At 39.5% G+C, this 15,046-nt stretch overlaps 1 protein-coding gene across 3 annotated transcripts in view; it reads right to left on the bottom strand.

The window, feature by feature from the left end:
- Positions 1-15,046, bottom strand: part of SNAPC3 (small nuclear RNA activating complex polypeptide 3) — a 44,109-nt gene that overhangs the window by 17,173 nt on the left and 11,890 nt on the right. For all 3 annotated transcript variants that reach the window (XM_067744427.1, XM_067744426.1, XM_067744425.1), the window contains exons 4-5: positions 2,597-2,701; positions 625-774 (exon numbers count right to left, since the gene is read on the bottom strand). In XM_067744427.1, the coding sequence (XP_067600528.1) occupies positions 625-774; positions 2,597-2,701 (255 nt within the window). The remainder of the gene's footprint in view (positions 1-624; positions 775-2,596; positions 2,702-15,046) is intronic.

Raw genomic sequence — 15,046 nt, 5'->3', positions numbered from 1 at the left:
TAGAAAGAAGAGTGTACAGAAAATGGTTGAGAAATAAATGGGAAATGAAGAAATCAAAACTGAATATAGCCTCATCTTTAAAAAGGTCTTGATGACAAAAAGAAGGGAAGAGGGACTTCCCTGATGACGCAGTGGTTAAGAATCCGCCCACCAATGCAGGGGACACAGGTTCGAGCCCTGGTCCAGGAAGATCCCACATGCCACAGAGCAAATAAGCCCATGCGGCACAACTACTGAGCCTGCACTCTAGAGCCCACGAGCCACAACTCCTGAGCCCACGTGCCACAACTACTGAAGTCCATGCACCTAGAGCCCATGCGAAGCAACAAAAGAGAAGCCACCGCAATGAGAAGCCCGCACACTGCAATGAAGAGTGGCACCCGCTCGCCATAAATGGAGAAAGCCTGCACGTAGCAATGAAGACCCAACACAGCCAAAAATCAATCAATCAATAAATAAATTTAAAAAAAATAGAAGGGAAGAGATAAGCTTGATGGAATGGCATAGAAGAAGAAAGCATTTACCAGAATGTTTATGAGCCTGTTCACCTAAAATCACTATTTCCTTAGCTTATTATTATTATTTCCACTTGTTTTATGAGTGTTAGAAAAAAAATCACCTTACTTTGCTGATGTGTTCAGGGGCTTGGTCAGGAGTGTTGCTGAATTCCCCACCAATCTGGAGGTCACTGACACAGCAAATTGAATCCCTCAGTTCCGTGAGCTTTTGACTGCCCAGTACCAGCATCGTCTGGTATGGTTTGTGTTCTTTGTGCTACGAGTCAGACAGTAAATAAATCAGTGTTCACTTAGAGACAAAGCAATTAAACTACAAATCCTGTCACGACCAGATCTAAATTAAGTTACTAGTTTTCTTACTTTAAGTTATTCCCATAATACGGTGTCCTGTGTTTTCTTAGATTCTGCATTTGTCTACTCAGCATCGATTAATTATAGCTCCAAACTAATCGCCAAAGTTGTTTACATCTCACCTGTGATCCAGAGCCCATACTCTAAAACCATCTCTTTTATCTAACTCTCATATACCAAGTCGATATTTCCCCTGTCCTAAGTCAATCCAGAGCCAGGTACCAGAAACTAGGGACAGCCTGATAGCCCAGAGCCCACTGGAATTATTCAAGATAGTCAACCCTAAACTGTTTACTCTGCCCTGCCATGTCTTTCCCATGGAAACCCAATAAAGGCTGTGGCCTATGCTTTTCCCTTGCCTCCTGAGTGATACTGGCGCTTCCCCCTGTGGCACTGCATGATGTGGCATACCCTTTCCCCTCAGGAAATGTAAACAATAAAAATCTTTCAATGGCACTGGCCTCTAGTGCTGTCACTCAGTCACCTCCATAAATTAAAATTCTATGAGTACAATTGAGATACTTGGTGCTGTGGTCTGACTGCTCATGTTTGTCCAAAATTCACACATTGGAATCCTAAGACCCAATGTGATGGTGTTAGGAGGTGGGGCCTTTGAGGGTGATTAGGTCATGAGGGTGGAACCCTCATGAATGGGATTAGTGCCCTTATAAGACAGAAGTATGTAACCCAGAAGAGGACCCTCACCAGATGCTGGCATGCTGATCTTAGACTTCCAGCCTCTAGAACTGTGAGAAACAAGTTTCTGTTGCTTATAAGGTACCCAGTCTGTGCTATTTTGTTATAGCAGCCAGAAAGGACTAATACACTTGGCAATAAAACTTTTTTAGTTTAAGCTGAATTTTATAATCAAGATGCTACTAAAGTGACACTGACATGAAGAGCCTTTGGAATATAACTTCACTATCTTTTAAATTTTCCTGGAAGTTACCTCATTGAAGTCAAGCAATCTATACACTACCCGCATGTTATAAATGCAGAGGTTTGGTTTTATTGGTTTTGTTTTGCTTTGTTTTGATTGATAATTTGAGGTCTTAATCAAACAAGGTAATTAGTACTATTTCCCAGATAATTCATAAAAGTCTATTCACAAGTGCAATTTATGTAGAGTAATATTTCAATGAAACCTTTCAAAGTGTATGATACATGTATTTGGAGAATCAAGAATATATACACTCTGGGCTGAGATAGAGTTCTCTTTATTAGAGACTCCTAAGGAATTCCTGGATACCCCTGACCTGTTAACTTTCTGCATTTTCATCTAAGAAGAGCTGAATTTAGCTAGTTCAATAACTTCCCAAAAATTTTGAATTGGTGAAAAAAAAACCCCACCCCCCTTCCTTCACCAGTTTTTCTGCAAAAAAAAAACACAAAAAAACCCCCGATCCTCAAGAATTCATATTTTCAGAATCACTGTGGATTTACATACCCTTCCAGTTGCTACTAATACAGAAATCAGGTATACATTCCAACAGTGTAACTGTAATCCTATTACTCAAGAGATAATTTGAAATCTGACCTAATTTACCATATTCCTTATATAAACAAGAACCCAAGAATAGAGACAGAATGTCATATGAGACAGCATATGCTTGCATTTATTTTGGTTCAAATAAGGTTCACATAATTAAACTTCAAATAATTAAATTCTTTGACAAAAGTCAAAGTCACTCACATTATCTGTGAATCCAAAAGGTTTTACTACTGACCTTATGAAATATAACAGGGTACAAGATATTCACAGATAGGATAAGCTCTCCTTCTTCAATCATGTCTGCTGGATTTTCAGGCTTTTTTCCTATGGCATGTGACTCCTGAAGAAGGAAAATAAGTTAATAAGACATTAAAATCAGACACTGTGACCCAGATCAGAGGCAGTGTAGAATAAGGGTTATAAGCAAGGGCTTGAGTCAGCCCTGGGTTTGACTCCTAATTCCACTTCAAGAAAATTGTTAAAAACCTCTGTAAGCTTTAGTTTCATCATCTATAAAAAACAGAAAATACTTATTTTACAGAATGGATGCTGGAAATGTATAATAAAGCATCTAATAAGACATTTAGCACTAAGTGCTTAGCAACTGATGATAAGACAGGAGTATCACCTAATGTTGGTATAATACTGGCAGTTACTAACACTTTTACATGCCTCCTCTCATATTATCATGAAAGCTACTTGATGGATGAAGCTTAGGTTCACCAATTTACCCAAGGTAAATCAGAGTTAGAATGCAAAAACAAATCTGTTTGACTCTAAAACCCGTTTTTTACTACACTGTCACATCTTTAATCCATCAATACATCACACTCTCTTTTATATGTGCTTAATAACTATAAAATAGAGGCCAGCAGGAGGACTGGTTAAGAAGTAAAGGTGCAAAAGATGTTTTAAAAACAGGTGGTAGTGACATTGTGCAAAATGGCACAGCAGGAAGCTCTAGGGGATCAGTCCCTCCAGCAAAGCAACCATTAAGATGGAAAGAGACTGGAATCAACTATTTTGGCACTCTGGAACCTCATCAGACACTTGTATCAACCAGGTAAGTGCCTGATGAAGGAGCAAGCTGCTGATCTTTCCTAGGTAAGCAGAGGGTGTAAACTAACTACAATGGGCTAAAAACTACCATCATTTAGCCCTGTTGCAGACGTGGACACAGCAGCCTGTGGTCTTGGAAAAGGTGGCCGACACCAGGACGAGCAGTGGGATCTTGTTCTCCCAAAGCTGGGAGTAGTGTGTTTTGGTTGGTCTGGCAATGCCCTGAGGGCCTGGTACAGATACTTGCTTTCAGTTTTACCAGCAGTGGCTTCCCCCAGCAGCATCTACTGGAAAATTTAAAGACACAGGACGCTTTGTGAAGTCAGACATTTAAGGAAATCTTGGTCAGGTCACTGGCTGACCAAAGTGATAATTAATCAGAAATATCAGTGACCACACGGGCACACCTTGGAGATATCACAGGGTCACCTCCAGACCACCGCAGTAACAAATACTGCAATAAAGTGAATCATATGAATTTTTTGGTTTCCCAATGCACGTAAGTTATATTTACACTACACTGTACTCTATTAAGTGTGCAATAGCATTATTATGCCCCCCCAAAACAATGTACAGACCGTAATTTTAAAAACTTTTTGCTAAAAAATGCTATCTTCTGAGCCTCAACAAGTTGTAGTAATAATGTCAATGTTCACTGATCACAGATCACCAAAATAAATATAATAATGAAAAAGTTTGAAATATTGTGGGAATTACCAAAATGTGACAGAGACATCAAGTGAGCAAATGCTGTTGGAAAAATGGTGCCAACAGACTTGCTCAATGGAGGGTTACCACAAACATTCATTTTGTAAAAAAACGCAATATCTGTGAAGTATAATCAAGTAAAGTGCAATAAAATACAGTATGCCTGTACACAAGGACTACACATTGGAAAAATAGTTTGGAAATGTCACAAACAGGTCCAGCTCTCAACAAGTAAAAAACACACTCAGAATGTCTAGTTCTCAACAAAAACTTATAAGATACACAAAGAAACAGGAAAATATTGCCCATTCACAAGAAAAAAAAGAATTTGACAGAAACTACCATTGAGGAAGCCCAAACACTGAAATTACTAGTCTAAGATGTTAAATCAGCTGTCTTAAATGCACTCAATTAGCTAAAGGAAACCATAAACAAAAGAACTAAAGGAAATCAGGTTCCTCAATAAGATTAAACATGATTTCTCGGGACTTCCCCAGTGGTCCAGTGGGTAAGACTCCATGCTCCCAAGGCAGGGGGCCTGGGTTGGATCCCTGGTCAGGGAACTAGATCCCACAGGGATGCCACAACTAAAAAGTCCACATGCCACAACTAAGATGTCCACATGCCGCAACTAAGGATCCGCATGTCGCAACTAAGAGTCCGCATGTCGCAACTAAGTTTCCACATGTCGCACCCGGCACAGACAAAAATAATAAATAAACAAACAAACATTGTTTTAAAAAAGATGGTCTCTCACCAGTAACCATGTAGATAATAAGGCAGTGCAATGATATATTTAAGGTTGTGAAAAAAAAACAAAACAGTCAACCAAGAATTCTACACCCTGCAAAACTAGCCTTCAGGAACAAAGAAGAAACTAAGCCATTTTCAGATAAACAAAAGCTAAGGGAGTTCACTACCAGTAGACCTGCCCTATAAGAAATGTTAAAGAGAACTCTTCAGCCTGAGATAAAGACACTAGACAGTAACTTGAAACTATAAGAAATAAGGAACACCGGTAAAGGTAAAAACATAAGTAAATATAAAAGTCAGAATTACTGTACTTTTGGTTTGTAACTTCTTTTTTTCCCTATGTGATTTCAAAAGCAAATGCCTAAAACAATATTTATAAATTATGTTAACAGACACAAAATATATAAAGATGTTATCTGTGACAATCACAATATAAAGGGAAGAAACAGAGAAATATAGAACAATATGTGTGTGTATATATATATATATATACACACACACACTACTGAAAAAGTTGGTATTACTAAAACTAGGTTGTTCTATATTTAAGATGTTAATTTTAATCTGCAAGGTAACCACTAAGAAAATAAGAACACATACAGAAGGAAACAGAACGGAATCAAAAGGACACACCACAAAAATTCAGTTAAATACAAACTGAATGGAAGTAATGGAAGAACTGAAGAACAAAAACCATATATGACATACAAATAGCTAAATAGCAGAAGTAAATCGTCATCAGTAACTACTCTAAATGTAAATGGACTAAACTCTCCTATTAAAAAGGCAGAAGAGATCAGGGAAGATGGCGGAAGAGTTAAGACGCAGAGATCACCTTCCTCCCCACAGATACACCAGAAATACATCTACACATGGAACAACTCCTACAGAACACCTACTGAACGCAGGCAGAAGACCTCAGACCTCCCAAAAGGCAAGAAAGTCCCCATGTACCTGGGTAGGGCAAAAGAAAAAAGAACAGAGACAAAAGGATAGGGACGGGACCTGCTCCAGTGGGAGGGAGCTGTGAAGGAGGAAAGGTTTCCACACACTAGGAAGCCCCTTCGCAGCAGAGACTGTGGGTGGCGGAGGAGGAAGCTTCGGAGCCACAGAGGAGAGCACAGCAACAGGGGTACGGAGGGCAAAGGGGAGAGATTCCCGCACAGAGGATCGGTGCCGACTGGCACTCACCAGCCCGAGAGGCCTGTCTGCTCACCCGCCAGGGTGGCCAGAGCTGGGAGCTGAGGCTCGGGCTTTGGTTGGAGCACAGGGAGAGGACTGGGGTTGGCGGCATGAACACAGCCTGCAGGGGGTTACTGCACCACGGCTAGCCAGCAGGGAGCCCAGGGAAAAGTCTGGACCTGCCGAAGAGGCAAGTGACGTTTTCTTCCCTCTTTGTTTCCTGGTGCACGAGGAGAGGGGATTAAGAGCGCTGCTTAAAGGAGCTCCAGAGACGGGCGCGAGCCGCACCTAAAAGTGCGGACCCCAGAGACAGACATGAGATGCTAAGACTGCTGCTGCCACCACCAAGAAGCCTGTGTGCGAGCACAGGTCACTCTCCATACCTCCCCTCCTAGGAGCCTGTGCAGCCCGCCACTGCCAGGGTCCCGTGATCCAGGCACAACTTCCCTGGGAGAACGCACGGCGCGCCTCAGGCTGGTGCGACGTCCTTTTGGCCTCTGCCGCCGCAGGCTCGGCCCACATCCGTACCCCTCCTTCCCCCCCCCGGCCTGAGTGTGCCGGAGCCAGTGAATCAGCGGCTCCTTTAACCCCATCCTGTCTGAGCGAAGAACAGATGCCCTCCGGCGACCTACACGCAGAGGTGGGGCCAAATCCAAAGCTGAACCCCGGGAGCTGTGCGAACAAAGAAGAGAAAGGGAAATCCCTCCCAGCAGCCTCAGAGGCAGCGGATTAAAGCTCCACAATCAACTTGATGTAACCTGCATCTGTGGGATACATGAATAGACAACGAATCATCCCAAATTGAGGAGGTGGACTTTGAGAGCAAGATTTATGATTTTTTTCCCCTTTTCCTCTTTTTGTGAGTGTGTATGTGTATGCTTCTGTGTGAGATTTTGTCTGTATAGCTTTGCTTCCACCATTTGTCCTAGGATTCTATCTGTCCGTTTTTGTTTATTTCCTTAAAAAAATTTTTTTTCTTAATAATTATTTTTTATTTTAATAACTTTATTTTATTTTATCTTCTTTCTTTCTTTCTTCTTTCCTTCCTTCCTCCCTCCCTCCCTCCCTCTTTCCCTCCCTCCCGCCCTCCCTTCTTTCTTCCTTCCTTTCTTTTTCTCCCTTTTATTCTGAGCCGTGTGGATGAAAGGCTCTTGGTGCTGCAGCCAGGAGTCAGTGCTGTGCCTCTGAGGTGAGAGAGCCAACTTCAGGACACTGGTCCACAAGAGACCTCCCAGCTCCACGTAATATCAAACGGCGAAAATCTCCCAGAGATCTCCATCTCAACACCAGCACCCAGCTTCACTCAACGACCAGCAAGCTACAGTGCTGGACACCCTAACAAACACAACCCCACCAATTAGCAGAGAGGCTGCCTAAAATCATAATAAGTCCACAGACACCCCAAAACACACCATCGGACGTGGACCTGCCCACCAGAGAGACAAGATCCAGCCTCATCCAACAGAACACATGCACTAGTCCCCTCAACCAGGAAGCCTACAAAACGGGAACTACGAACTTGCAGGCTGCAAAACGGAGACCCAAAACACAGTAAGATAAGCAAAATGAGAAGAGAGAAAAACACACAGCAGATGAAGGAGCAAGATAAAAACCCACCAGACCTAACAAATGAAGAGGAAATAGGCAGTCTACCTGAAAAAGAATTCAGAATAATGATAATAAAGATGATCCAAAATCTTGGAAATAGAATAGAAAAAATGCAAGAAACATTTAACAAGGACCTAGAAGAACTAAAGAGGAAACAAGCAACGATGAACAACACAATAAATGAAATGAAAAATACTCTAGATGGGATCAATAGCAGAATAACTGAGGCAGAAGAACAGATAAGTGACCTGGAAGATAAAATAGTGGAACTAACTACTGCAGAGCAGAATAAAGAAAAAAGAATGAAAAGAACTGAGGACAGTCTCAAGAGACCTCTGGGACAACATTAAACGCACCAACATTCGAATTATAGGGGTTCCAAAAGAAGAAGAGAAAAAGAAAGGGACTAAGAAAATATTTGAAGAGATTAGAGTGGAAAACTTCCCTAATATGGGAAAGGAAATAGTTAATCAAGTCCAGGAAGCACAGAGAGTCCCATACAGGATAAATCCAAGGAGAAACATTCCAAGAAACATATTAATCAAACTGTCAAAAATTAAATACAAAGAAAACATCTTAAAAGCAGCAAGGGAAAAGCAACAAATAACATACAAGGGAATCCCCATAAGGTTAACAGCTGATCTTTCAGCAGAAACTCTGCAAGTCAGAAGGGAGTGGCAGGACATATTTAAAGTGATGAAGGAGAAAAACCTACAAACAAGATTACTCTACCCAGCAAGGATCTCATTCAGATTTGATGGAGAAATTAAAACCTTTACAGACAGGCAAAAGCTGAGAGAGTTCAGCACCACCAAACCAGCTTTACAACAAATGCTAAAGGAACTTCTCTAGGCAGAAACACAAGAGAAGGAAACGACCTACAAAAACAAACCCAAAACAATTAAGAAAATGGGAATAGGAACATACATATTGATAATTACCTTAAATGTAAATGGATTAAATGCTCCCACCAAAAGACACAAACTGGCTGAATGATACAAAAACAAGAGCCATATATATGCTGTCCTCAAGAGACCCACTTCAGACCTAGAGACACATACAGACTCAAAGTGAGGGGATGGAAAAAGATATTCCATGCAAATGGAAACCAAAAGAAAGGTGGAGTAGTAATTCTCATATCACACAAAATAGACTTTAAAATAAAGACTATTAGAAGAGACAAAGAAGGACACTACATAATGATCAAGGGATCGATCCAAGAAAAAGATACAACAATTGTAAATATTTATGCACCCAACATAGGAGCACCTCAATACATAAGGCAAATACTAACAGCCAAAAAGGGGAAATCGACAGTAACACATTCATAGTAGGGGACTTCAACACCCCACTCTCACCAATGGACAGATCATCCAAAATGAAAATAAATAAGGAAACACAAGCTTTAAACAATACATTAAACAAGATGGACTTAATAATTGATATTTATAGGACATTCCATCCAAAAACAACAGAATACACATTTTTCTCAAGTGCTCATGGAACATTCTCCAGGATAGATCATATCTTGGGTCACAAATCAAGCCTTGGTAAATTTAAGAAAATTGATATTGTATCAAGTATCTTTTCCAACCACAACACTATGAGACTAGATATCAATTACAGGAAAAGATCTGTAAAAAATACAAACACACGGAGGCTAAACAATACACTACTTAATAACAAAGTGATCATTGAAGAAATCAAAGAGGAAATTTAAAAATACCTAGAAACAAATGACAATGGAGACACGACGACCCAAAACCTATGGGATGCAGCAAAAGCAGTTCTAAGAGGGAAGTTTATAGCAATACAAGCCTACCTTAAGAAACAGGAAACATCTCGAATAAACAACCTAAACTTGCACCTAAAGCAATCAGAGAAAGAAGAACAAAAAACCTCCGAAGTTAGCAGAAGGAAAGAAATCATAAAAATCAGATCAGAAATAAATGAAAAAGAAATGAAGGAAACGATAGCAAAGATCAATAAAACTAAAAGCTGGTTCTTTGAGAAGATAAACAAAATTGATAAACCATTAGCCAGACTCATCAAGAAAAAAAGGGAGAAGACTCAAATCAATAGAATTAGAAATGAAAAAGAAGTAACACCTGACACTACAGAAATACAAAAGATCATGAGAGATTACTACAAGCAACTCTATGCCAATAAAATGGACAATCTGGAAGAAATGGACAAATTCTTAGAAATGCACAACCTGCCAAGACAAAATCAGGAAGAAATAGAAAATATGAACAGACGAATCACAAGCACTGAAATTGAAACTGTGATTAAAAATCTTCCAAGAAACAAAAGCCCAGGACCAGATGGCTTCACAGGTGAATTCTATCAACATTTAGAGAAGAGCTAACACCTATCCTTCTCAAACTCTTCCAAAATATAGCAGAGGGAGGAACACTCCCAAACTCATTCTATGTGGCCACCATCACCCTGATACCAAAACCAGACAAGGATGTCACAAAGAAAGAAAACTACAGGCCAATATCACTGATGAACATAGATGCAAAAACCCTCAACAAAATACTAGCAAACAGAATCCAACAGCACATTAAAAGGATCATACACCATGATCCAGTGGGGTTTATTCCAGGAATGTGAGGATTCTTCAATATATGCAAATCGATCAACGTGATACACCATATTAACAAATTGAAGGAGAAAAACCATATGGTCATCTCAAGAGATGCAGAGAAAGATTTCAACAAAATTCAACACCCATTTATGATAAAAACCCTCCAAAAAGTTGGCATAGAGAGAACTTTCCTCAACATAATGAAGGCCACATATGACAAACCCAAAGCCAACATCCTCCTCAATGTTGAAAAACTGAAAGCATTTCCACTAAGATCAGGAACAAGACAAGGATGTCCACTCTCACCACTCTTATTCAACATAGTTTTGCGAGTTTTAGCCACAGCCATCAGAGAAGAAAAGCAAATAAAAGGAATCCAAATCGGAAAAGAAGAAGTAAAGCTGTCACAGTTTGCAGATGACATGATACTATACATAGAGAATCCTAAAGATGCTACCAGAAAACTACTAGAGCCAATCAATGAATTTGGTAAAGTAGCAGGATACAAAATTAATGCCCAGAAGTCTCTGTCATTCCTATACACTAATGATGAAAAATCTGAAAGTGAAATTAAGGAAACACTCCCATTTACCATTGCAACAAAAAGAATAAAATATCTAGGTATAAACCTTCCTAAGGAGACAAAAGACCTGTATGCAGAAAATTATAAGACACTGATGAAAGAAATTAAAGATGATACAAATAGATGAAGAGATATACCATGTTCTCGGATTAGAAGAACCAACATTGTGAAAATGACTCTACTACCCAAAGCAATCTACAGATTCAATGCAATCCCTATCAAAATACCAATGGCATTTTTCACAGAAGTAGAACAAAAAATTTCACAATGTGTATGGAAACACAAAAGACCCCGAACAGCCAAAGCAACCTTGAGAACTAAAAACGGAGCTGGAGGAATCAGGCTCCCTGACTTCAGACTATACTACAAAGCTACAGTAATCAAGACAGTATGGTAGTGGCACAAAAACAGAAAGAGAGCTCAACGGAACAGGATAGAAAGCCCAGAGATAAACCCACGCACATATGGTCATCTCATCTTTGATAAAGGAAGCAGGAATGTACAGTGGAGAAAGGACAGCCTCTTCAATAAGTGATGCTGGGAAAACTGGACAGGTAGATGTAAAAGTATGAGATTAGATCACTCCCTAACACCATACACAAAAATAAGCTCAAAATGGATTAAAGACCTAAATGTAAGGCCAGAAACTATCAAACTCTTAGAGGAAAACATAGGCAGAACATTCTATGACATAAATCACAGCAAGATCCTTTTTGACCCACCTCCTAGAGAAATGGAAATAAAAACAAAAATAAACAAATGGGACCTAATGAAACTTCAAAGCTTTTGCACAGCAAAGGAAACCATAAACAAGACGAAAAGACAACCCTCAGAATGGGAGAAAATATTTGCAAATGAAGCAACCGACAAAGGATTAATCTCCAAAATTTATAAGCAGCTCATACAGCTCAATAACAAAAAAACAAACAATCCAATCCAAAAATGGGCAGAAGACCTAAACAGACATTTCTCCAAAGAAGATATTCAGACTGCCAACAAACACATGAAAGAATGCTCAACATCATTAATCATTAGAGAAATGCAAATCAAAACTACAATGCGATATCACCTCACACCAGTCAGAATGGCCATCATCAAAAAATCTACAAACAATAAATGCTGGAGAGGGTGTGGAGAAAAGGGAACACTCTTGCACTGCTGGTGGGAATGTGAATTGGTACAGCCACTATGGAGAACAGTATGGAGGTTCCTTAAAAAACTACAAATAGAACTACCATATGACCCAGCAATCCCACTACTGGGCATGTACCCTGAGAAAACCATAGTTCAAAAAGAGTCATGTACCAAAATGTTCATTGCAGCTCTATTTACAATAGCCCAGAGATGGAAACAACCTAAGTGTCCATCATTGGATGAATGGATAAAGATGTGGCACATATATACAATGGCCATAAAAAGAAACGAAATTGAGGTTTTATTAGTGAGGTGGATGGACCTACAGTCTGTCATACAGAGTGAAGTAAGTCAGAAAGAGAAAGACAAATACTGCATGCTAACACATATATATGGAATTTAAGAGAAAAAAAAATGTCATGAAGAACCTAGGGATAAGACAAGAATAAAGACACAGACCAACTAGAGAATGGACTTGAGGACATGAGGAGGGGGAAGTGTAAGCTGTGACAAAGTGAGAGAGTGGCATGGACATATATACACTACCAAACGTAAAATAGATAGCTAGTGGGAAGCAGCCACATAGCACAGGGAGATCAGCTCGGTGCTCTGTGACCACCTAGAGGGGTGGGAGGGAGGGAGACACAAGAGGGAAGAGATCTAGGAACATATGTATATCTATAACTGATTCACTTTGTTATAAAGCAGAAACTAACACTCCGTTGTAAACCAATTATACTCCAATAAAGATGTAAAAAAAAAAAAGGCAGAAGATTGGCAGGTTGATAAAACTAGATCCATCTATGCACTCTCTACAACAGACTCACTTTAGATATGAAGACACAAAGAGACTGAAAGTAAAAGATGGAAAAATATATTCCATACAAATATTAACTGAAAGAAAGCCGAGGGGGCTATATTACTGTCAGGCAGAATAGACTTTAAGTCAAAAAGAGACAAAGAAGGGCATTATATATTGATAAAAGATACAATCCAGCAAGATACAATACTTATAAACATATGCAGCTAACAGTAGAACTTCACAAGATATAAAGGAAAACTGACAGAATTGAGGGGAAAACAGATGGTTTCTACAATAATACTTGGAGATTTCAATACCTCACTCTCAACAATAAGTAGAACATTCATATGGAAAATTAATAAGGAGATAGAAGACTTGAACAACACTAGAATCCAGTTAGAACTAACAGACATATATAGAACACTCTTCCAACAACAGCCAAATATACATTCTTTTCAAGGGCACAGGGACCATTCTCTAGGATAGACCACCAAGTCTTAATAAATTTAAAAAATTAAAATCATTAAAAGTATCATTTCTGGGACCTCCCTGGTGGCACAGTGGATAAGAATCCACCTGCCAATGCAGGGGACACAGGTTCGAGCCCTGGTCCAGGAAGATCCCACATGCCATGGAGCAACAAAGCCCATGCGCCACAATTACTGAGCCTGAGCCCTAGAGCCTGCAAGCCACAACTTCTGAGCCCATGTGCCACAACTACTGAAGCCCAAGGGCCTAGAGACTGTGCTCTGCAACAAGAGAAGCCACCACAACGAAAAGCCTGCACGCCGCAACAAAGAGTAGCCCCAGCTCGCCGCAACTAGAGAAAGCCCGCATGCAGCAACGAAGACCCAATGCAGCCAAAAATAAATAAATAAATTTTTTTAAAGAGTATCATTTTTGATCACAAGGGAATGAAACTAGAAATCAGTAACAGGAGGAAAACTGAAAAATTTCCATGTAGAAATTAAACAGCATGCTTTTAAACAAGCAATGGGTCAAGAAAGAAATCACAAGGGAAATTACAAAATACTTTGAAACAAATGAAACAAAAACACAACATGAGAAACTTACGGGATGCAGCAAAAGGAGTACAAAGAGGGAAACTTACAGCTCTAAACATCTACATTAGAAAAGAACAATCTCAAATCAATAAACCTGAGGAACCAGAAAAAGAAAACTAAACCCAAAGCTAGCAGAAGGAAGGAAATAATCAAAACTAACTCAAGAAGAAAGGGAAAATATGAATAGACCTGTAACAAGTAAGAAAATTAAATCAGAAATTAAAAACCTCCTAACAAAGAAAAGCCCAGGACCAGATGGCTTCACTGGTGAATTTATCAATACTTCCTGAAGTCCTCCAAAAAATCTGAAGAGGAGAGAATACTTCCTAATTCATTCTATGAGATCAGCATACTCTGATACCAAAGTCAGACAAAGACACTATGAGAAAACTACAGGCCAACATCCCTTATAAGTATAAATATAAAAATTCTCAACAAAATACTAGCAAAACAAGTCCAACAGCATATAAAAGGGATCACATATCACAACCAAGGGGGATTCATCCTCAGGATGCAAGGGTAGTTCAACAAATGCAAATCAATGCAATATACCACACTAATAGAATGATGGAAAAAAACACATCATCTCAATTGATGCAGAAAAAACATTTGACAAAATCCAATACCCTTTCTTAAAACATTAAATAATGTTAAATAATTTTTTAAAACATTAAATAATACCCTTTCTTAAAACATTAAATAATGATAAAAACATTAAATAAATAGGAATCGAAGGGAACTTACTCCATATGATAAATGTCATATATGGAAAACCCACAGCTAAACTAATACTCAATAGTTAAAGATTGATAAGGATGTACACTTCTGCCACTTCTATTCAACAAAGTACTAGAGAAATTCTAGCCAGAGAAACTAGAGGGAAAAGGAAGGAAGGAAGGGAGGGAGGGAGGAAGGGATGGAGGGAGGGATGGAGGAAGGAAGGAAAATAGGTCAAGTGAGCAACCAAATTGGAAAAGAATAAAGTTATCTCTGCCGATGACATGCATGATCTTCGATGTAAAAAATCCTAAAGAACTCACACACACACAAAAATCCTGTTAGAGCTAATAAATTTAGCAAAGTTGCAGGATATAAAACCAACACAAGTATCAGTTGTATTGGGCTTCCCTGGTGGCGCAGTGGTTGAGAGTCCACCTGCCAATGCAGGGGACACAGGTTTGTGCCTCGGTCCGGGAAGATCC

The sequence above is a fragment of the Pseudorca crassidens genome, chromosome 7 (assembly GCF_039906515.1).
Source record: "Pseudorca crassidens isolate mPseCra1 chromosome 7, mPseCra1.hap1, whole genome shotgun sequence".
In the NCBI taxonomy this organism is placed as follows: Eukaryota; Metazoa; Chordata; class Mammalia; order Artiodactyla; family Delphinidae; genus Pseudorca; species Pseudorca crassidens.
This window is presented reverse-complemented; position numbering and strand designations above follow the sequence as displayed.